Below are 23,481 nucleotides of genomic sequence, written 5' to 3' on the forward strand. Positions count from 1 at the left end.
TGCTCTGAGGCGCTGTTGATTTTCTCTTAAATACTATAGTTTACCGTCTAAAGAACGGGATCGCTAAAATGGCCTGCTTAGCGACGGTAATATAAAACAACTTACATGTCACATATACCTGTGCATTGGCATTTTGGGTCGTTCTCTACAAAGTGACATCAGTTAATGGCCTGGCATGCTCTATTACAGCGTTTTCAGTTGTTTTCATCAATAAGCGGACATCAAAAACACACTAGATGCTTGTTTTGTAAATGTACTGCCATAATGGTGTCATTTTTGTTGTTGTTTTTTTGGTTATACTATATTGTAAGAAGTGCGCTGAGGCATTTTACCAGGCTGCGTAATGAGCGCTGAGGGGACGTGCACCCTGCCTCTCCTCCACACCCGGGAGACTTGTTACATAAACGACTACACATCCTTGACGGCCACTTCTTGCCGCGCTTAAAAGCCTCCTCCCAGGTTGGCGTTTATGCTAATGCCCGTGGAGTGCCGGTGCGACGCCAAGCGCCGCCTGCAAATGAAGCGCCGCTTGTGACCTTGGCCCACTTCACCGGAGCGTTCTGGTTTCCCTCTAATAGACATGCGGCATTCTCCCGCCACACGAGCTTGGAATAGCAGTGATGTGGGCCCATTAAGTGACGTTTTTAATTGTTAGCGTGCTCGGCGTGTGTCCTTGGCACACATCAGTGACTTCGTTGACACGTCAATCCCAATTAAAAGGAAAGTGTACAACATTTTTAAAGGGCACTCACGGTACAAGACTTGTTTTACTTTTTGTGACTTTTTTAAAATTATTTTATCTAGCCCATCACCAGGGAAATTCTTCAAATTCAGCATAATAGAATATGTACATGATGAAACAAAGCATAAAAAAATGCCCCAAAACATTCTCCTAATTCCAAAATAATAAAATGTAACAGAAACAGTTAGTTGAACTAATATTTGAAATTATGAATTTTAGATCACCGCAGTATTTTTTCATTGCATTTAATTCAATATACGGTACATTTCTATTTCTATTGTATTGATATGTCTATGTATATGATAAGTATTACTTATGATTTTCCAAAATCAAGGCTTTAAGAAGTCGCATCAATAAATAGCATTGCTGTTTCCTACATTGTAAAGAATTTAATTTTAATTAGTCCAAAAAATACATATCTGGAGGCTATATGCTGCTTTGTGATCCATGTAACTGTAGGTGATCCTCCTAAATGTGACTGTCTCTGTGGTGAAATTGTTTAGTGCATTTGTCATCTTAACTGAAAGGTTGATGGTTTGAGCCCAGCCAAGGGTGGCAAAATTAAGGTGTTTTCCATGTACTTTGGTGGACCACAAATGGGTGTCGTGTGTGTTCCTTACGATAAATAGTTTGCTCACCCTTTACATGACATGTATGTCATATTGTAAACCCACATAAGGGCAACGGTTTTACATTTTAATTGTTAATACTGTATTTAGAGTCTCAGAGAGTAAACCTCTGTATTCTGTGTAGAGTATTCTCAATATGGGGTCTCTGGAGGACATCCATGAGTCTTAGCTTGGCGGGGGGTCCACAAAATAATTTACAATCAATTATTATGTCATATAGTTTAGAAAAGTACACACATACAAAGATACAAAAATAGATGATTAAAAAAAATGCACCAGACGTTTGCATGTATATGTACAAGACTCGCTGTAACTACCACGAGCAACCCCGACTAAATTTAGTTCCTCGCCAACATACAAAGCTTGTCTCTAAGTCGAGATGTATCACTTCAACATACTGTACATCCTTGTCACCAATTTCTATTTAGACAGGGCTTTGGTGGCATCTTTGAATGTTTCCGAAATTAGCTAGAAAAAAGTAATGTGTTTTTTAAGGAATAGCTGGGAACAGGTCCCACAGATAAAAACGCGAAAAAGTGAATTTGTGAATTGTAAATGTGCCTAGCATTACTATATCGTGACACTGGTAACCATGCTAATTCTATTATCGTGATATTGACATATTGACGCTCGCGCGGCCGGCAACGCCCGCATTGAATCACGTGACCGACGCATTGGCCCGCTCGGCCCCTCTCGTCACTTGACGCGCACACGGCAAAAATTGTTGCTGTGCGTAGAATGCCGTGGAGATAATCTCTCGTGATTGGTCCGTTTTAGTCACATGCTGTGATGACGTACTCAGTGTGCCCCTTGGATCTACATACCACCTACGCCGCCGCCTTCTTGATCGATTTTGCAGCATAATTAAATGTATCATCTGGTCATCTAGGTCCATTTGTTCTAACAGACACTGTTCCACGGTCGTCATTGTTGTTGCTTTGTTCCTTGTTACGGAAAGGAAAGTAAAAAAGGCTACCGGAAATGGCCAAAAAATGCAGAGGAAACTCCACCCTGTGGTGTCCTAGCCAATACCAGCCGTAGTGACACCCTCGACTTGGAGGTAAACTGCAGCGCATTTTCAAAACTGCGCGCATGGGTTGCGCTCGACTATCAAGGCAAACTGCGCGCGGGATAGCCGCAGTGACGTCAGCGCAGTCACTGCCTGCGCAAGTATAAAGAAGCCTTAAGAGCCTCAGTTGGTGTGCCTCTATGAACTGACATCGCCTCCTACTGTCCTGGCATGGGTATTACAGTGTTTTCTGTGGTTTTTACAGGTCCATCTCCTGTGACACCAACTTTTTTGTTTTGCCTAGTGTGTGGTGGTCATATGTACAGTATTGTCAGCAAGTGAAAATCTGTCACTGTTGTCATGGCGATGACGTGTGGGCTCTTGATTGCTACCCACCAGTGAAAACGCACACACAAACACACAAGTACAAATGCAGGAGTAGCAAATTGCATGAGTCAAAAGAGGAGGAGGTTGATGTAGCTGCGGTGACTCACAACAGCGCTGCTTCACTTTTAAACAACACACTTTGGACACACAAATAACTCACTTGTGCTAACACGCACCACTTACTATTTTAATGCTAAAGCGTTCCATGTCAAAACACACACACAAACACACACGCTCCATTTGATCACATCCTCCTTACTCATCTTGTCTTCCATTAGAAGAGGAAATAAGGTGAACGAGGGAGTGATGGAGGATGAGGTGCAAGTTGATTGATTAAATGTAAAACATGGTTGCTGCTGGGTTCATTACCATGCGGAAAAAGACATTGGAACCTGCTTGTTTTGTTAAACCTATATACTATCATAAACAATGATAGGGTACCTGTTGATACACATTACGAGCAATTTTTTCACACCTTCGATCGCATCAGCGTTTATCCGGCACAATTGTGATGTGCAGTTAGCTCGCTAGCTCATCCTGCACCTGTAAAATGCATCTTTCCTTTGGATAGTCCGCTGGTGTGCTCGCTTTAGAGCGCCTTGTTGTCAGCTGTGAGTGCGCGCATGTCTTTGAAAGTGGAAGAGCGAGGTAAATAATATGTTTTTTAAGTCAGACGTGACAGCCAGCATGTGGACAGGGGCTTCACGCTGCCCGGACCTGTATCAAGTGCCTCGTTGTTGCAGCAATGAAAAGCCCCACAATGACCTGGTGGGATAGATTCCAGCCACGGGAGGCTATAAGTGGATATATTTTTGTGGCTCAAATATAGTTATGCGAAGACATAAGAAAAACGCTCGATGAAGTAACATCCATTTTTTTCAGGTCATAGAAGTGGTATTTGATTGACAGTTGACACATTCAGTGGACACTGCCAAAGCGTTTGAGAGGGACGGGAATGGCTTGATTTTTCACGATTTTGAAGCCTCATTTTACATAATTTGTTATCTATGATTTTTTTTAAATCTTTCAAATTTGGCAGGGTTGTTAACAACACTTCTGTGATGTCTCAAATTTAAAATATTCATTTTCACTGTACAGGGACTTTAACATTTTGATAAATTTTTTTCCACTTCGCTTACAGAAAAAAACTTTGGAACGTGCATCAATTTTCACAGAAAAAAAATGCAGGTTTTTCCCTATAGATAATGTTAAATTGCATGTGTTATCTTGAAAAAAATGTCCCATTTGCCAAAGCATGTATTGAAACATGATAGTTAATAAATTCATCCATCCATCCATTTTCTGAGCCGCTTCTCCTCACTAGGGTCGCGGGGGTGCTGGAGCCTATCCCAGCTGTCATCGGGCAGGAGGCGGGGTACACCCTGAACTGGTTGCCAGCCAATCGCAGGGCACATAGGAACAAACAACCATTCGCACTCACAGTCATGCCTACGGGCAATTTAGAGTCTCCAATTCATGCATGTTTTTGGGATGTGGGAGGAAACCGGAGTGCCCGGAGAAAACCCACGCAGGCACGGGGAGAACATCCAAACTCCACACAGGCGGGGACGGGGATTGAACCCCGCACCTCAGAACTGTGAGGCTGACGCTCTAACCAGTCGGCCACCGTGCCGCCAGTTAATAAATTCATATTTGAAATATTCAACATGTTAACATCATAAAATGGGCCATCACACTGGACTGCACACTTAGTTGTACAGATCAGGCAAGGGGACCTTGGCCAAATATTTGTGGCTTGGGAGCACATACCTCAGTCAAAAGTTTCCAACAGGGATAAATCACTGCTTTTTCAGTGCACAAATGGCCACCATGTCCTTAGCAGTGTTTAGCACCATTAACTCCGTGACTGCCTTCCCGGGTTCCTTTCTTGTCACTGGGAAAACAATGTGGAAATGGTTGCGCTTGTGTGGTCAGTTACTTAGAGAGTATAAAACTCGCTGGTTGTTTTTTTGAAAAAAAGTCACGACAGGGTTCGGAAAGCTTGTAAAGTTAGTAACATTGACTGTGCTTTTGTAAACTAGCTCCTCTCTGTTCGAAGCCATGCTTTCCGTGTTAGCAGCGCATGTCGGCTTTGAACAAATATATACTACAGACAGTCTCCTAAACCATGATAGGTTGTGAACCGTTGGCTAATTTTTAGCTCAATTGAATTAAAGACAAGCTGCTCCAGGTGAGGCTTGAACTCACAACCTCAGCATCACTCTGCAGTTACTGTCATATAAGTACTGCGCGCTAACCAATTGCGCCACTGGAGCTGTGAATGTCAGCTTAACTTTTATTTTTCATGAGCGTGTCTTTGTCAAATTCGTGCAAATGTGGCAGCTTATTAAACAAGTCAACCTTTAAATTACAGCAGACCGGCCTGGCATGCATGGATGAAGCTAAAAAAAACAAGAGCAAATGGGAGGGGTGGATACTGTCCCTCATGTCCACTCTCGTATATTGACCTCATCTAATGCTAATTTTTCTCTTTTTTTCGTTTTCTTTTTCTTTTTTTTACTTGATGTTAATGACTATTATCATATGTGCATGGGTCTGTGTGATGGCATTAAAAGGAGGGTAATGAAGCTAAATGAGGACATCTGTCGCACAGTTTTTGTTTTTTCCCTCGCTGATTGCATTTGAAGTTGAGCTAATGTTTTTGAGAGGGTTTGTGTGAGGGGAAAGTTGTTATACAAAATTAAACTTAATCTACTACATACTCAGTTGTGACACTGATGCAAAATGTTCAAGCGAATAAGCAGGCTAGCATTTCCTTGGTTTCTACAATGTGGGGTTGACGCCTCCATTTTGTCATAATATGTTTGCGACTCCTTTTTAGTGTGTGTGGATGTCAAATACTGTGGTGCCTTGAGACCCGATTTCCGAGTTTTTCCGAGATATGAGCCGTCTATGGGGCGATTTTTGTGTTTTGACTTGTGAGCACAAACTTGAGATATGAATGCTGTATGGCGGCAGGTGACTCAACTCACTTTACAACAAGCGCCAGTTTGCCAGATATACTTAGTAAATAGTTTAAAAAAAAGAGGCTTCAAGCTGTTTAGTGCCACTCAGCACTCAAACTAAACATAAAAAGAATTACACGTGTATTTAAAACAACCACATAGTCACTCCTACCTTGATGCTTACATACAAATGGGAAACTCAATAGGCACATGGACTAACAATTAGCATTTATGTGGCGGTGTTGTTACCCTTTAAGTAATGGATCTCTGAACACAAACGGTGCTGCAACACATGTAGACAGACAATATAACAATACTTACAGGCATATAGTCGTCATCCTCTGTCAAGAAGGACTAATGTTACAGCTGTACGGAGAAGCAGAAAGAGGTACAGTATATCCGTATGTCAGTCTTCTACTGCCCCGAGGTGTCCAATGCGGGCAACCACAATGAACAGCACAATGTGTATTGCGAATAAAGTCTGACAAAAACTGTTTACTTCTATTTATGTCATTACTGTATGCTTTTTTTTTTTTTTTGATAAAGTATCATATTATAGAGGGCGGCACGGTGGACGACTGGTTATAGCGTCAGCCTCACAGTTCTGAGGACCCGGGTTCAATCCCCGGCCCCGCCTGTGTGGAGTTTGCATGTTCTCCCCGTGCCTGTGTGGGTTTTCTCCGGGCACTCCGGTTTCCTCCCACATCCCAAAAACATGCATGAATTGGAGACTCTAAATTGCCCATAAGTGTGACTGTGAGTGCGACTGGTTGTTTGTTTGTATGTGCCCTGCGATTGGCTGGCAACCAGTTCAGGGTGTACCCCGCCTCCTGGCCGATGACAGCTGGGATAGGCTCCAGCACGCCCGCGACCCTAGTGAGGAGAAGCGGCTCAGAAAATGGATGGATGGATCATATTATAGAGTGCTGTTTTTCTCATTAAAAAATATATATTTTTAATTTTTTGGGGGGAATGAAGGAATAGATTGATAGCATTTCCATTCATTTCAGCAGGGAAAGATGATTTGAGGTACGAGTATTTTGAATTACAGGCGTGGTCAAGGTTGCATACATCGCATACCCTCCAAATCCCAGCCTTATTGCGGCTTATTTGTCTTCTGACCTTTATTATTGTCTCAATCTCAGTTTGTGTGAACGCCTGTTAGCTGTCTGAGGTCTTTTAACCCCCTTTAAACTGCAGCCCTAAGCCTCCGCTGTGAAGATGAAACGCTAGCTTAGCGCACAGGGCTGCTCCATTATGTATAGATAGAGAGTCATTTCGTATAATAGCGTCCTAAAAATACAGTGCCACTCATCGAGGAATGTCTGTTTGTTGATTTTATCTGATTCTGCCACATTGTCAGACGGTAATAATGACGAAAATCGTAGCGGTCTTATTTAATCTCCTGAGTGTGTGTGTGTCTACAATGTAGTGTGCCGGTGTGTCAAAAAATAGTAGAAGACACAAACTTCCCAAGAATAAGGGACCATTCTTTGCAGACTTTCTGGGTATTGAATGATCTGTCATGCCAAAACGATGACATGCACCAGGGGTCCGTGCCCATCCCCCTCCTTTGACTGGCATGTTAATCACTCATGGAAAATGCTTTGAATTACACGCTAAGCCCGTACTTCCCACTAATCCACCGCCCTTCGCTCGGAGAAAGTCATTGACTAGATAAATGTGTATAACCCTTGCAATATATCTGTGTTGATAGACTCTTCATCCTCATCTTTTTTTTTCTTGATTGACAGCACACAGATTTACTCGCAATACATCTCAAGGTTGGTTAACCAATGTTTCTTTTTTACAGTGTGCCCCCAGGTACTCATTGACCCCCTGCTAGCTGGTGGAAGTAACATTATATTGTAAACACATTAACTGATGCTAAATGATCTGCTTAGACACACCGTGTATTCTATTAAATTCTGAACCAAACACAGGTCAATTGAATTAAGTTTGAATCAAGGTCCATCAGGTTTGAGGTTGCTCATTCTGTAATGAATTTACACATTTAACACTATATGGTTATGTATTGGCGGCACGGTGGACGACTGGTTAGATTGTCTGCCTCACAGTTCTGAGGACCAGGTTTCAATCCCCGGCCCAACCTGTGTGGAGTTTGCATGTTCTCCCCGTGCCTGCGTGGGTTTTCTCTGGGCACACCGGTTTCCTTCCACATCCCATAAACACGCGTGGTAGGTTGATTGAAGACTCTAAATTGCCCGTAGGTGTGAATGTGAGTGTGAATGGTTGTTTGTTTAAATGTGCCCTGCGATTGGCTGGCAACCAGTTCAGGGTGTACCCCGCCTCCTGCCCGTTGATAGCTGGGATAGGCTCTAGCACTCTCGCGACCCTAGTGAGGATAAGCGGCTCAGAAAATGGATGGATGGTTATGTATTGATTGTGTACCAGACATAGTTTATTGATGAAGTATGTAGCTGTAGACTAACAGCAGTTCAAGTTATAGTGAGCCACAAAGACTGATTCACTCATCCACTGCCAGCCAGCCCTTTTAGAGCATTTTGACTGATCTTTCAAGACCCCAGAATATTGTTCTGTGACATCATGCATTACTGACCCTACCAAAAGAAAGAGTAGAGTCTCCTTAGCATGATTGCGACCATGTCCAAAGCTGCCGGGATTATTTGCGCCTCTGCTATGATGTGAGGTTTTTTTTGCACCTTGCGATGTGCTGGGCAACTGTATGAGGATAACAGGTCTTTTTTCATTTAATGATGCCACACTAACAAAATGATAGGGTAGTTGGCGATACACAAGTTTAAGATGAAAAAAGTCCAAAAGCTGAGTGACATAACTGGGGTGGGAGTTCTCCAAGTGCCATCTTAATTTGTTTGGTCTTATGCTGTCCGCTACTAGAGTTTTTAGGTTTAAGCACACATAGGTCTTTCCTCATTTCCTACCATATTCATGGTAAACCCAAGGGCTATATAGGCTTCGTTGTATTTCCTGGTCGGTTACCGTCACTAGTACCGTAATTTCTCGTGTATAATGCGCACCCATGTATAATGCGCACCCCCAAAGTTGACCTAAAAATTCTGGAAAACCCTTCTACCTATGTATAATGGATTTTTACAATGCATGATTTTGATCAAAATATAAAGTATTTTTTCAAAGAATTTTTCTGAAGTTAAGCACTTTATTTGAACATGTAATAGTTTTTTTATTTACTTGCTCTTATTTTGAAATTCACAGCCGTACTTTTATTTAGTAAATGAGAAAACCCACAGTTGTCATATGTTTGATTACCCAGGAAGAATTTGTAAGATGGGTACAATTCTTTAAAGAAAACATGAAGGGCTAGGCGAAACACATTTAATTTTATTTTGCATTTCAGAAAAGCATTATCATTAAACAAAACATAACCATAAAGAAATGAATGATGGTTGTTGTTCAGTCATATTTAAAGAAAAACGATATTTCACAAATTCTGCCAGGGTATGTAAACTTATGAGCACAACTGTACATACAGTCTATGCAGTCATACGTACATTCCCCTGTCATATTGGAATGAAAGTGTAGGCTACATCTTTTTTATAGCCTCAAGGTGGCGGCATATTAGAATTAAAGTTTACAGCTTTTTCACAACCTCTAGATGGCGGCATGCATTTATAAAATGTGAAAGTTTTTATTTTATTTTCTCCTATACCTATGTATAATGCACACTATTGACTTTTGACATTTTTTGGGGGGAAAATGCGTGTTATACACAAGAAATTACGGTATTTCTTGCCACAAACATCTCTCTTTTTCTTTTCACTCCTGTCAGAAAACATTTCCATCTCTCCTCCTCCATCACTGTCAGCTCTATAAAATCAGGAACGTTGATTATTTCGAGCACTGTTACCACCTAGTGACTGGAGTCTTGTTTCTCATTTAAGCATGAATAAAGAGACTAATTATCAAAGTTAATTTCTTCTCATTTGAAAAGTAATGGCGAACAGCTGAAAGCAAAATTGCACCAGGTGAGGTTTGAACTCACAACCTCGGCATCACTCTGCTGGTTACTGTCTTATAAGTACCACGCGCTAACCGATTGCGCCACTGGAGCATATTATGCATCTTTACTGTTTGGGCAGTTGTAGATGGCTTCCATCTGTTCTGTGCCAGCCAACCAGAACATGCATCAAAAGAATCATTTCCATCTGTTTTTTTCTGCCGTAGCATCTCCCTGTCACGGATCGGTCAGAGTCACTCCTGAATGTAGATGACACTCCCTTTGACATGCGGGAAACAGAACGCAGCCTACCTCTGCCGTTGTTATCAAGTGTTGTTCAAAATAGGTCGTAATGGCCGTTCCCCTACCCGGGATGATTATTGAGTGAGATGATGGATAATGGGATGATAATGGCGGTTGCTGGCTGAAGGTTTTTGTATTGTATTGTGTTGGAGGGTGAAAACACGTTACATCTTTCTACGCAATTTGCTGTCCTTTTCGGCTGCCATTTTCTTTGCCATCCCATTTGTCATCACTGTTTTAGCGATGACTCTGAACTGCCCTGATCATAATGACTTATCGGGAATAAATGATTCATAATAGGCAATTATTTCACTTATGTTTGGAAGCCACAGGTGTTTGTTTTATATTTTGTCCCATGCAAATTTGACAAGATAAAGTTGTTCCAATAAAGGATCGAAATCACAACATCAGCAATTTACTTTCTTATAAGTACCGCATGGGTAACCAATTGTGTAAATGGAACTGTTGCTATCATTCCTTTATTCCAAATTCCAATTGTCAAATCCATGATTGTCATCTTCAGTATCCACCTTTAGGAATGACACCTGATACACGCTGTACATCTAAGTATAGTCCCGATATGATGCCCGGTGACACTCTCGTTTGTCACCGCTGTCCACTTAGAGTATCCGTGACACTATTTTAGGAGTTGGCCACAACAACTACAACACGAGCCGCTCATTGTGTAACACACTGACCCACTGAAGTGTTCATCTGCTTGACTGCCAGTTCGAAGACACTAAGCTCAAGATAGACTTGCGGCCAACCCTCTAACATGCAGTCATGACTGAAACAACCCCCAATTCAAAAAACTATATATGGCAAAAAATACGACCCTAATGAGCAATATAGAAAATGAATGGATGGATAACAAGAATAAAGTTTTGAATAACAAACGTTTTTCCGATTAGTCTAATTCCGATTTCACTTGTCTTTTTCTCTTTGAGTCGCTCACTGTAATTTGAACAAATCAGTCAGCAACTCACACCCTTCACCTGGCGATTCACATTTGCACACATACTGACTCGCTGCAACGGAAAAGCTGTGACCCCAGGTGTTCTTACCGGGAAAAAGTTTTGAATACTGTACTGTATTTTTTTTTTTATTGAACCACATGCAATAAGGCGCAATTGTCAAGGAAAAAGCAGATTGCCATGGTCGCTCAAGCTATATTATAATGACACAAAGAGAGGAAACTGATGAGAAATAAATGAGAATTCAGTTACAACTTCATTTTGGTGGTTGTAAAGGAAACAAAACACAATGTGCAAAATCCACACACATGCATGTGCACACACACGCACACTCACACACATACACACACACAGCACACGTTGCATGCTCTCTTACCCTTGTGTGTGTTAATAGTGTGCTACATAATTAGCCTAGTTTAACTCTGCTAATAGGTTTATTCTCCATCTCTTCGGGGTGCTGACAGAAAATGGGAAGCTGGGCAAGCGTTTGTGGCAAGCAGTGTGACACACACACACACGGGGACAGGCACACACACACGCACAAACACGTGGAAGTCCAAGTCACACTTGTATCAGTGTTGTGTCTGTGCATGTGAAAGCGAGTGCGGGTTGTGATTTTTTTCTAACAGGTTTCAAACAGGGCGTCAGGTGTGTGAGCGCACAAGCGTGTGTGCATGTGTTCGTGTGTGTGTGTGTAACTACAGTCCATCCATCACTGAGCGACCCACGGTGACTCGCGAGATGCCGCTCGTGACCCAGATAGCGCACATCAGCAAGCGGAGTTATGACATCATGCATGTGTGATTTATGACTATTCATCAAATTTTACCATAAAAAAGTGTAATTTCTTTTTGGACTTATTCATTTCCATCCTCCGCCTCCTCCTTCAGGCTCAGCAGAGTGCAGGTCTGCTCAGATTGCAAAGTCGATGGCATTGAGGGAAGCTCACACACGAGCCTCGACCTGATTTGAATAGTTTTCTCATATTTATGCTGAAAATATGTCAGAAAGATCAGCAATATTTTATTTTTTAAAGTTTTTTTGTTCCTCCTTCCCTGTCTGCGTCATTCTGCTAACTGCTGCTAATATATATATATATATATATATATATATGTACTTGTCTTGGTAAAACATTAAAAACAATATGGAATAATTTAATTAAGATAACATACACTTTTTTTTGTAGCCACTGTGATCGCAGACAATTGTAGTGTAGGACAAACCTAATGTACAGTATGTCTTAATGTAAGAGAGAATCTTCAGCGGTGCCTCCCTGTGCTAATTATTTTTATTGGCTGTAGTTTGTGGAGTATCTTGGCAACATGAAAAACAAGTGTTGGCACTGGGAATGACGGATGCGCTGACAGATTATAGCAAAGGGCAGCTCGTCCAATACGGACACTACTGCTAATCCCGGGATAATAATACTGTGGCTATCTCCCCCCCCCCCCCAACCAACCCCCCACCCCCTCATAGTGGAATTACACCTGTACTGAATGCTGAACCAGCGTTTAGGCATCCCTCTATATCTACTTTTTTTGGGACAGTCGTGCCATTGAGACTCCTCGCTGCCAATAAAATGGAATTTTACTGTGTCAGCACGCACAGAGCAGCTGTGCTAAAGTGGTTGAATGTGTGGTTGGTAACCTAAGGGTCCCAAGTTAGATTTTTAAGACTTGAGCAAGGCACCTACCTCTAAAAAGAAGCTCCCCGGGTATTGGACGTGCCCACTGTTTCACTGCATTTCTCATGCTCATTTCAGATGAGCGTAATGATTGCTCATTAATTTCGCCACGACAGAGTTTTCAATTAACAAATATAACTTTTTTTTAAAAGTTTGGGATATGCTGCAGCACAACCGCGACCCCAGTGAGGATAAGTGGGACAGAGAATGGATGGACTGAACTTTAATAAACCTAACATGTATTTTTCCTAAACATTGAATACCATTTTGAGTCTTTAACATGCCTTTTTGTAAACTTTAGAGACAATTTGGGGACAATTTTATCAGTTCTAAAGCATCTTCTTTTTGCCACTGACTGTCTTCTGATCCTTCGCCTGCTATTGCTTTTTGCGCTTCTCTGTTTTGTCAAACAGTTGAGACGTCGCATTTTGACGTATAGGTCGGATGAGCGCGACCTGATGGTCCATACTGCAGTCGCATCAGATACATATCCGTTTTATATCCGCATACAAAAGAGGCGTAATCCGGATTTGAAAAAAGAATTATACTGTTCACATTGACCTAAAAAAAAAATAAAAATCAGACACGTCACTTTTAGGCAAAAAAATCGGAATTGAACTGCAGTATGACCATAGCCTTAGAGTTGCTGCCATGACGCGTATACAAATTGTGCCTCTCAGGAAGAAAAAATTTGGACGTCCAGTCTCAAGCGAACTCGTGAAGACGATTCTGTCCATGCCATGTTAACAGGTCTCTTTAGACTTCTTGATGTGCGAGAATGCTGACAACAAACACTCTGATGTCTCTGATTCACTCAGGCGTGTTTGAGTTATTGACCTGCAACCATCTCAAAACATCATGTTGTCGGTTCACTGCGTAAAAGGCTAAATGGCTTTGAGTATGTTTAGAGAAACAGGCTGTAAAATAAGAGTTAATGGTAGGCTCGCGCTTGTCACTCCGCATTACCGCGACTGCACCTCAGGCTTCTCCGTGTTGACGCCACCCGTGGCAGATGTCCTTCACGCCGCGTCTGGAAGGGAATACTTCAAGCGTACGCCAAAAAAAACCACTGGCGTGACTTTGAAAACCGCCGGCATTTCGGCTAGCTCTTTGCCAGGGATGAATAATAATTGGATGTTAAGCATCTCTTAGTCACAAGAGTTGTTTGGACAAGATCGGTTGTGCCAGGTGCTTGCACAATCAACCTAAGAATGGGCCCAAAGAATAGAAAATAAACTTCAATGCGTGGTCATCTTGGGGGTTTGCCCCAGTCTAAATATATCCAGTCTTGGACGGAACCCCTCCCTGTATATCTGTGGTTACTCCTCATGGGCAGTTCCCCAGTAAGACTTTGTGGTTCCATGTGAACATGCTCTGTTTTCCTGCTAACTTTAGCTAAAGGCAAGAATGTTTGACGAATGAGAGAACTGGATGGCTTCATTTTTTATTTTTTTGCAAAAATGAATAAGTGGTGAACTGGAAAGTGGTGAACTGGAAAAGGATGGGCGCGGCGGTATGCCAGTTATGAAAGTGAGGTCACTTTACAAGGCACGCTGGAGGGTGGGGTCATAATATCCATCCATCCATCCATCCATTTTCTGAGCCGCTTCTCCTCACTAGGGTCTCGGGCGTGCTGGAGCCTATCCCAGCTGTCATCGGGCAGGAGGCGGGGTACACCCTGAACTGGTTGCCAGCCAATTGCAGGGCACAGAGGAACAAACAACCATTCGCACTCACAGTCATGCCTACGGGTAATTTAGAGTCTCCAATTCATGCATGTTTTTTGAGATGTGGGAGGAAACCGGAGTGCCCGGAGAAAACCCACGCAGGCACGGGGAGAACATGCAAACTCCACACAGGCGGGGCCGGGGATTGAACCCGGGTCCTCAGAACTGTGAGGCTGACGCTCTAACCAGTCGTCCACCGTGCCGCTTATTGGGGGGGGGGGGGTCATAATATTCGCTCTTAATTCATCCATCTTCTGAGCCGCTTCTCACTAGGGTCGCGGGCGTGCTGGAGCCTATCCCAACTATCATCGGGCAGGAGGCGGGGTACACCCTGAACTGGTTGCCAGCCAATCGCAGGGCACACACAAACAAACAACCACTCGCACTCACATTCACATTCACACCTACGGGCAATTTAGAGTTGTCAATTAACCTCGCATGCATGTTTTTAGGATGTGGGAGGAAACCGGAGTGCCTGGAGAAAACCCACGCAGGCACGGGGAGAACATGCAAACTCCACACAGGCGGGGCCGGGGATTGAACCCGGGTCCTCAGAACTGTGAGGCTGACGCTCTAACCAGTCGTCCACCGTGCCGCTTATTGGGGGGGGGGGGGGTCATAATATTCGCTCTTAATTCATCCATCTTCTGAGCCGCTTCTCACTAGGGTCGCGGGCGTGCTGGAGCCTATCCCAACTATCATCGGGCAGGAGGCGGGGTACACCCTGAACTGGTTGCCAGCCAATCACAGGGCACATATAAACAAACAACCATTTGCACTCACATTCACACCTACGGGCAATTTAGAGTTGTCACTTAACCTACCATGCATGTTTTTGGGATGTGGGAGGAAACTGGAGTGCCCGGAGAAAACCCACACAGGCACAGGGAGAACACGGGGATTGAACCCCGGTCCTCAGAACTGTGAGGCAGACGCTCGAACCAGTTGATCACCGTGCCGCCGCTCTAAATTCAGTAGTTTTCAACTATTTGTCAATTGCACATTTCTACATTGAGGCCAACCAATGTTTAACAAGAAAACATTTCAATAACTCAGCACTCTTCACTCATGTAGGACCGTTGTGTTGCATTTTGTGAAATCTTCAAATTAGACTTTAAGAAGAAAAAGTAAACTCAAGTATGTTTTTTCAAATAATACATCTGTAGATCAGGGGTGTCAAACTCATTTTTGTCACGGGCCACATAGCAGTTATGGTTTCCCTCAGAGGGTCGTTTTAACTGTGCAACCATATAAATGTTTAGAGGCCTCATCATATTTTTACATATACACAACAAACTGATGGAGAACTAGTTTTGAAATCAGAAGTCAAGGATGAAAGTTTGTTCAACTGTTGTTGAAGTTACTGTGAAAAGGGGTTTGGTAACAAAATAATGCTTGCAATATCACCAAGTTATTACTAATTCCGTGTGACACTTTAAGATTTTGGTACAGATTTTAGCAAGAATCATGGAAGTTGACGCATGACTTGCTTTCGCGGGCCACATAAAATGATGTGCCGGGCCACATCTGGCCCACAGGCCTTGAGTTTGACCCCTGTGCTCTCCAGGATCAAACTAAATTCATTATTAACTGTATGTATGACAGTGACTACTCTAAATGAGTTTTCCATGTTTACGTTAGATTCCCAGTCATCCGGGTCATGCCAATCCACAAAAGTTGAACCGAGGAAATTGGACTCTTCTTGGTTGATGAACAGCAAGACCAACAAGTGTCTAATTGAAGAGGAACAAGAACGACAAGAGTACAGTTGCTTTGATGACTCTAAATTGACTTTGATGTTTACGAAAACACGCGTTCGGTTCAGTAAAGACTTATTCTTTCCCTATTTACAAAATGCTTACTTTAGGATTGTTGGAGACAATTGAAAACGGTCATTGATGTTTAAAAGAACACATATGTTAGCTTTGTTGAAGACTTTAAGTTGTCTTTGATGTTTACAAGACTAGTTACGTTCAATTATAAGGAACTGAACTAATTTTACACCAAAATGCTTACGTTCGGCTTGTTGAAGACTTAATTGTCTTTGGTGTTTACGAAAGCCTGTGTTAGGTTTTCAAGTAGATTTAAATTTTTTTGTTGATGAGTAAGGCCCGCCACCCACTGCGCGATGCGGTTTCATATTCAAATTACAGCTGAAAGTCTGCAGTTAAAGCACATCTTGTTCATTTCATTTCAAATCTATGGTGGTGGTGATAAGAGCCCAAAAGATGGGAATTGTGCCCACGTCCCAATATTTAAGGATTTGACTGTATATTATACAGTATATTGTATTATCATTTTATATATAGTATTTATATTGTTGTCATACACTTGTATGGCAGTAAATCACGTTAAGATGTGATTTTGAAGGACATAGGCATAGAAATAGGAGTACAGAACATTCTGGCAGATCAAGAATGTTAAATGAGTCATGCTCTTTTATTGTTTTTATGTTTTGCTATTGCTTAACTTGTTTTTACACTTGGATGGCAGTTATGCATGGTAAAATGTGACTTTGAGGGACACAAGGAAGCAGGAGTCAAGAACATTCTGGGAGTTGATCCCATCCAATTAAAAAGTCGTTGATCATGTGTTCAGATTGGAGTGATTTAGGGGGGACCCTTTGTCCGCTGTGCGAAGTGTGGGCGCAGTAGATGGGCGGGGGTGCTGTTCAAGGTGGGCTTGTGGTTACAGCTGCTCGGAGCCGGCGAGGATTGGGTGTAAGTTCGGGTGTATTTTCGGATGTGGTCGCCGCAGACGCTGTATCGCAAATGTTTTTTTTTTATTGCTCGGCTTTGCTGAGTCATTGACGGCTGCCATGTTGGCCATCGTGCAGGCGAGCATCAAAGGATTTAGAGAGAGGGTTAAAAAGACCACAAGAATAATGACAAATACTTATGTACATTATTATCACAAAGGAGTGTAAGGGTCACACTGAAAAGGAAAACAATTACGCTGTCATATGAGAATTAAGTTGTACTTTTCAAGCATCAAGTTCTATTTTTTTGTAGAATAAAACATCTATCCATCCATCCATCCATTTTCTGAGCCACTTATCCTCACAAGGGTTGCGGGAGTGCCGGAGCCTATCCCAGCTATCATCGGGCAGGAGGCGGGGTACACCCTGAACTGGTTGCCAGAAAATCGCAGGGCACATATAAACAAACAACCATTCACACTCACAGTCACACCTACAGGCAATTTAGAGTCCTCAATTAACCTACCATCCATATTTTTGGGATGTGGGAGGAAACCGGAGTGCCCGGAGAAAACTCATGCAGGCACGGGGAGAACATGCAAACTCCACACAGGCGGGCCCGGGGATTGAACCCCAGTCCTCAGAACTGTGAGGCAGACAATCTAACCAGTCGTCCACCGTGCCGCCGAGATTAAAAACGTGTTTTTCAAAATAGATAAAAGTTGCATTTTGTCGGGATAAATTCTTCATAGTCTTTACGCTTAGTATTTTTTCAAGCTAGAAGTTGGATTTTTCAGCATTTTTGTAATATTATGAGAAAAAAGTCATGTTTTGTTTTTAATAAGAAGTTTAAATATTATGACAACAAAATTGTATTTTTAAAAATAAGTTGTAATATTATGTGAATAAAGTGGTAGTTTTTTAAGATAAGGTCATATTTTAATTAGATAAAAAGTTATAAAATTATGAGACAAAAGTCCTATTTTGTAGATTAAAAACTTATATTATGAGAATAAAGGTGTATTTTTTTAAGATAAACAGTTATATATTTCAGTATAAAAAGTATTTTTGTAATATTATGAGGAAAAAGGTCGTATTTTGTTTTAAATAAGAGGTTGAAATATGAGAACAAAATTGTTTTTTCAAATAAGTTGAAATATTATGTGAATAAAATGGTAGTGTTTTTTTAGATAAAGATAAAGTCATATTTTAATTACAGTAGATAAAAAGTATAATATGAGAATAAAGTAATATTTTTTAGATAAAAAAGTTGAAATATTACAAGAATAAAAAAATATATATATTATTTTACCATTTAAAAACATTTCTTTCAGAGAAAAAGTCAGAATTATGAGAATAAACAAATATTTTATTTTATATTAAAACATTTTAAAATAAATGTTCACGAAAAATGTTGTTGGCTAATATGAGAATAAAGTCATTTTTATAAAAAAATATTAAAAGAACAAAGTTGTATTTTCTTTTAATAAATAAATGTAGTACTTGAGAATTAAGTCATATTTTTTTTGATAAAAAGTCATTAAATGAGTTGAGTTTTTTTAAACAATAATAAAAAAATTGATTCAAAAGTTTTATTTTTTCATCATGTCTTTTTGTCTTTTATCATTTGTAATATTTTTTTTTTTACACTTTTATGACTGTTAAGGTACTGTTAGGTTTTATGATGGGAGATTGGAAACATTTTTCAAAATCCGATCACAGTTTGAATCAGCACAAACTTGGACACCTCCTCTCAGTGTTATTATTTTCAGATGAACACAATTATCCTTACAGTCTATTTATATAGAGTAGCTATCAAATGAAATGATAGCCCCCTAGTAGGCATAAAATGCATGCTAGATTGTAGATTTTTATACAGTATGTTAATAGAATGGTTTCAGTATTCCGCTGTATATTATATTCTTTACGTCTATGAAGGCTTTTCCCTCCAACAACCACTGTAATTCCGGGGCATCTGGCCGAGTGGCCGTCGGCGTATGCGTAGGTTTGCGGAATTGAACACCACAGAGATGTTGTTATACGATGCCAGGGTGCAACTTCGCACAAAACATCTGATGGGGCCTCTTGAGTGCTCCCACATTGGCAACATGAATCGTAGCTTTTCATGGACGCCGCCTGCCGTGATGTCTTTTTCAGTGCGCGCGTGTGTTTGTGTGTGTGTGTCTTAGTGTGTGTGAGTGGTTGTGGTATTTACGTAAATAACTCAGAAATGCAGAAGCGGGTTTTATTTCAGGGACTTTTTTTTTCCCCCTTCGCCGGGCCAACCTTTCTCATTTATTTATTTCTAGTGACAGTAGCTGCATATGAAACAAACATCTCTTTTTTTTCCTCCTACCCGGAGAGTCTTCATCTCAGGCCAGACAACCTCCTGCTGGGGTTTACGTTTACATTTTTTCTCCCCACCAAATAAAATGTCCGAATATTACAAGAAATAGGTTATTGTTTTTCAAAACTGAAATTCACATTTTTTCGAGAAAAAGAAGACATCATACTATGAGAATAAAGTCATGTTTTTTTTAGACAAAAAGTAAGAGGTCACAGTATCATGAGTAATTTACCAGTAATTTTACCAGTTTTTCAGATTATTGGAGGAAAAGAGATGCACTATTATGACAATAAAGTCATATTTTATCAAGACAAAAGGCAACATTTTTTCAAGATAAAAAATACTTTTTTTCAGAATGAAAAGCTGTAATATTACAAGAATAAAGTAGGATTTTTTTCAAAATTATTTTTCCCATTTATTTAAAGAAATTATTTTTTTCATGGTTCAAAAAGTCCTATTATTACAACAGTAGTTGTATTTTTTGTTGTAAAAGTAGTATTTTTCGAGAGAAAAAATTCATGCTATTACGTGAATAAAGTCAGATTTTTTTCGAGAGAAAACATCAGAATTTTTTTAAGATAAAGTTGTTATCTACCAGAACAATGTGTTTTTCGAGAAAAGACAATATGAGTAGTCATATTTTTTTGAGACAAAAAGTCGATTTTCTTTAACCTAAAAAGTAGATTTTCTTATGGATGAAAAGCTGTAATATTTCGAGACTAAATCTGTATTTTTCGAGAAAATATATATATTTTTTATTTTATTTATTTTTATTTTTTAGAAAAAGGTCATACCATTTCATGAAATAAGATTTTTCTTTCGAGAAAATATATATTTTTTCCATTAAAGAAATATATTCATATTATTATGAGGATATTTGTATTCATGGTTATAAAAACGCACGGTGTTCCGGGGTTCAAATCCCAGCACCGCCTGTGTGGAGTTTGCATGTTCTCCCCGTGCCTGCGTGGGTTTTCTCCGGGCACTCCGGTTTCCTCCCACATCCCAAAAACATGCGTGGTAGGTTGATTGAAGACTCTAAATTACCCATCGGTGTGAATGTGAGTGCGAATGGTTGTTTGTTTCTATGTGTGCCCTGGGATTGGCTGGCGAGCGGTTCAGGGTGTACCTGCCTCTCGCCCGAAGATAGCTGGGGTAGGCTCCAACAGCCCGCGACGCTAGTGAGGACAAGCGGTAAAGAAGATGGATGTCAATCAACCTACCATGCATGTCTTTGGGATGTGGGAGGAAACCGGAGTGCCCTGAGAAAACCCACGCAGGCACGGGGAGAACATGCAAACTGCACACAGGCGGGGCTGGGGATTGAACCCCGGACCTCAGAACTGTGAGGCAGATGCTCTTAACCAGTCATTCACCGTGCCTCCCAAGCTTCTCATAATTTACCAAAATAAGCTATTTTGTCAAAAAAAAGTCGCAAATAAACTAGTAATTTTATTTATTTTTGTTGTTAGGAAAAATGTAATATTATGAAGATAGTTGTTTTTCATTATGAAAAGTCGTACTTTTAGAGAAAAAAATGTCAGGCTTTTATGTGAACTAAGTTAAATGATTGTTTCAAGATAAAAATGGAGATCTTTTAAGATAAAAAAAATATTTCTTCAATATTAAAGTCATATTATTACGACAACAGATAAAGCATCATATCAATTCAAGATAATCACATTCTTACAAGATAACAAGTCAGAACTATGACAATAAACTTTTTTTTGATAAAAAGTAGTAATATAATGAGAATAAAATTGTATTTTTGGAGAACAATTTTCATAACATTCTGTTTTTAAAGTTGAAAATTAAAAAGGAAAAAAATACAACTTTTATCCTGGAAAAGAATATGACTCTTCTCATAAGATTACGACTTTATTTCTCATTGTTTTTCTTTTCAGTGTGTCCCTAATACACATTTTTGTAAATGATGAACACTTACAGTGTAAACTAAATTCCCCCAGTCGCAATGTCATTTTAATTTTGCCCCACATTTGTCCAGATTCAGAATAATTTTGGGCCTATCTGTCTAAATACAAAAGCATTTACCCTTTAATTAATGTATTAATTAATCAGAGGTTGACCTTTAGCCCTTAGTCCCAATACTCTTGTGTATTGTGTTGTGTTTGGTTCAAGGGACAAAGAGGGATCGGGTCGCACCAGACCAGACCTCACTGAATCACACTGAAGCTCTCTGTCTCCCCCCTGTGGTGCATCCCAAGTGCACTGCCACTACATGTGGTCCATGTTTGTTTTGCTTGTGTGTTTGCTGATGAGCATGCACCATCTTGGGGTATCAGCGCTCTTTCAGCTCAGATATCAGCTTTTCACACAGGGATTCAGTATCATGTTCAGTGTCAAAACATAATATATCCTTGTCTGTTTCCATTTTAAATGAGTCAATCGACTTCAGCCTCAAATATTCATAAGCTATATTAATGATATTTTTTAGTCATTTTAACTATTTATTATTGAATAGGTTTATAATGCAGCGTGGAAGAGAATATGGACATGAAATATATGCAATTTGTGTCACAGAAAACATTTTTTAATTATTGCTGCATGCTTTAAATGAGGAAAAAGTACGCCCATCTGGTGGAAATTTTCTTTAAAGCCCATATAATTCATTATTTTGTGTACCCCTAGAAAAGGTCATAATCTTTTAGATAAAATGGACGTTTTTTTTTGTTTTGTTTTAGAGAGAAATAACGTCATCATATTACGGTGGTAAAGCTGAAATTTAAAGAGGAAAAGATAAAACTTCAATCTCATAAGATTCGGACTTTTCCCTCGAAAAAATACAATTTCATAAGCTCAATAGCAGCACACATTTATCATTTCAGTAGCAAGGCATTATCGCAGAAAACAATTAAATGTGTGACATTCTGCTGCATGCTTTGAATGGGGGAAAGTAGTGCCGTCTGGTGGACAAACATAGAAATAAAGAACTGAAAGCCCTAATCCACACTGAAATTAACTGTAAAATGATTGCATTTTTTTTTGTTTATGTGCTTTGAGGAAAGAGCTATAATCTTATGAGAGTAGTATTATATTTTTTGGGGGGGACAAAATGCTGATATGATGAATTAACATTTTTTCAAGATTTAAGTCATACTTTTAATTTTTAGAGAAATAAAATGGTACTATCACAAAGTTAAAGTGGAAATTCCACATGGAAAAAATACAACTTTATTCTTACAAGATTCTGACATTCACCTCAATTTGCTTCTCATCAAATTACAACTTTTTTCACAAAAATATGACTTTCTTTTTAAATGCACACCTTTATCCTTCAATACCGACACATAATTATCATTTGAAGGCGTGAAATATTGGCGCATGCTTTGAATGGCGGGAAGTAGCTCCTTCTTGTGGATGAACAGTAATACACATTACATAAAGGATTGCATTATTAGTTGGTGCAAATTTAAAAATTCAAGATTTTTAAGATAAAAATTTATTTTGAGAAATAAAGTTGTGTTCACATAAAATACATATACAATACATAGGCAATAGTAATAGTTTTAAAGTTGACGTGATGAGGAAAACGTACAGCGTATAGTCTTGAAAAAAATACAGCAACGCTTGTAAGATTACCACCAGAGCGTCACACGCATATGTATCATTTCAGTAGCAAGGAAGCCTTTCGGAAAACAGTAAACCGTGTCCACACAATACTGTGCATGCTTTGAATGGGGGGGAAAAGTCGAGCCATCTGGTGTTGTAATTGCTGTTTTGTGCCTTTTTTGCTTAGCTATGAAGCGTCCCTGCAACCAATCAGCCCTGCCGAGCTCCGAGGCGGACCGGTCCGACTTGCCCACGGACGGCGGGGACTGCGGCCAGGCGGCAGTGGCGGACAGGCGGCCGCCTTTGGGGGGCGCTCACAGGCCCAAGAGGGAACGCAAACAGCGCAGCTACACTATGTGCGACATTTGCAACATCCAGCTCAACTCGGCGGCGCAGGCTCAGATTCACTACAATGGCAAGTCGCACCAGAAGAGGCTCAAGAAGAACTGTCATGCAGGCAAGGCGGCAAACAACAAAGGTGGGCTGT

The 23,481-nt window shown here is 40.4% G+C and overlaps 1 protein-coding gene and 2 non-coding genes across 3 annotated transcripts in view; 1 reads left to right on the forward strand and 2 right to left on the reverse strand.

The window, feature by feature from the left end:
* The window catches only part of znf385c (zinc finger protein 385C), a 118,558-nt gene that overhangs the window by 11,375 nt on the left and 83,702 nt on the right, over window positions 1-23,481 (forward strand). Inside the window, exon 2 of the mRNA XM_061749817.1 lies at window positions 23,182-23,472. Within this exon, the coding sequence (XP_061605801.1) occupies window positions 23,184-23,472 (289 nt within the window). The 5' untranslated portion in view covers window positions 23,182-23,183. The remainder of the gene's footprint in view (window positions 1-23,181; window positions 23,473-23,481) is intronic.
* trnai-uau (transfer RNA isoleucine (anticodon UAU)) lies at window positions 4,951-5,043 on the reverse strand. Its single transcript is given in 2 exon segments — window positions 4,951-4,986; window positions 5,006-5,043. It is a non-coding gene; the product is annotated as a tRNA-Ile (tRNA).
* trnai-uau (transfer RNA isoleucine (anticodon UAU)) lies at window positions 9,712-9,805 on the reverse strand. The gene is made up of 2 exons: window positions 9,768-9,805; window positions 9,712-9,747 (listed from the first exon to the last, which is right to left on the reverse strand). It is a non-coding gene; the product is annotated as a tRNA-Ile (tRNA).

Source organism: Phyllopteryx taeniolatus, chromosome 16 (assembly GCF_024500385.1).
Source record: "Phyllopteryx taeniolatus isolate TA_2022b chromosome 16, UOR_Ptae_1.2, whole genome shotgun sequence".
Taxonomy (NCBI): Eukaryota; Metazoa; Chordata; class Actinopteri; order Syngnathiformes; family Syngnathidae; genus Phyllopteryx; species Phyllopteryx taeniolatus.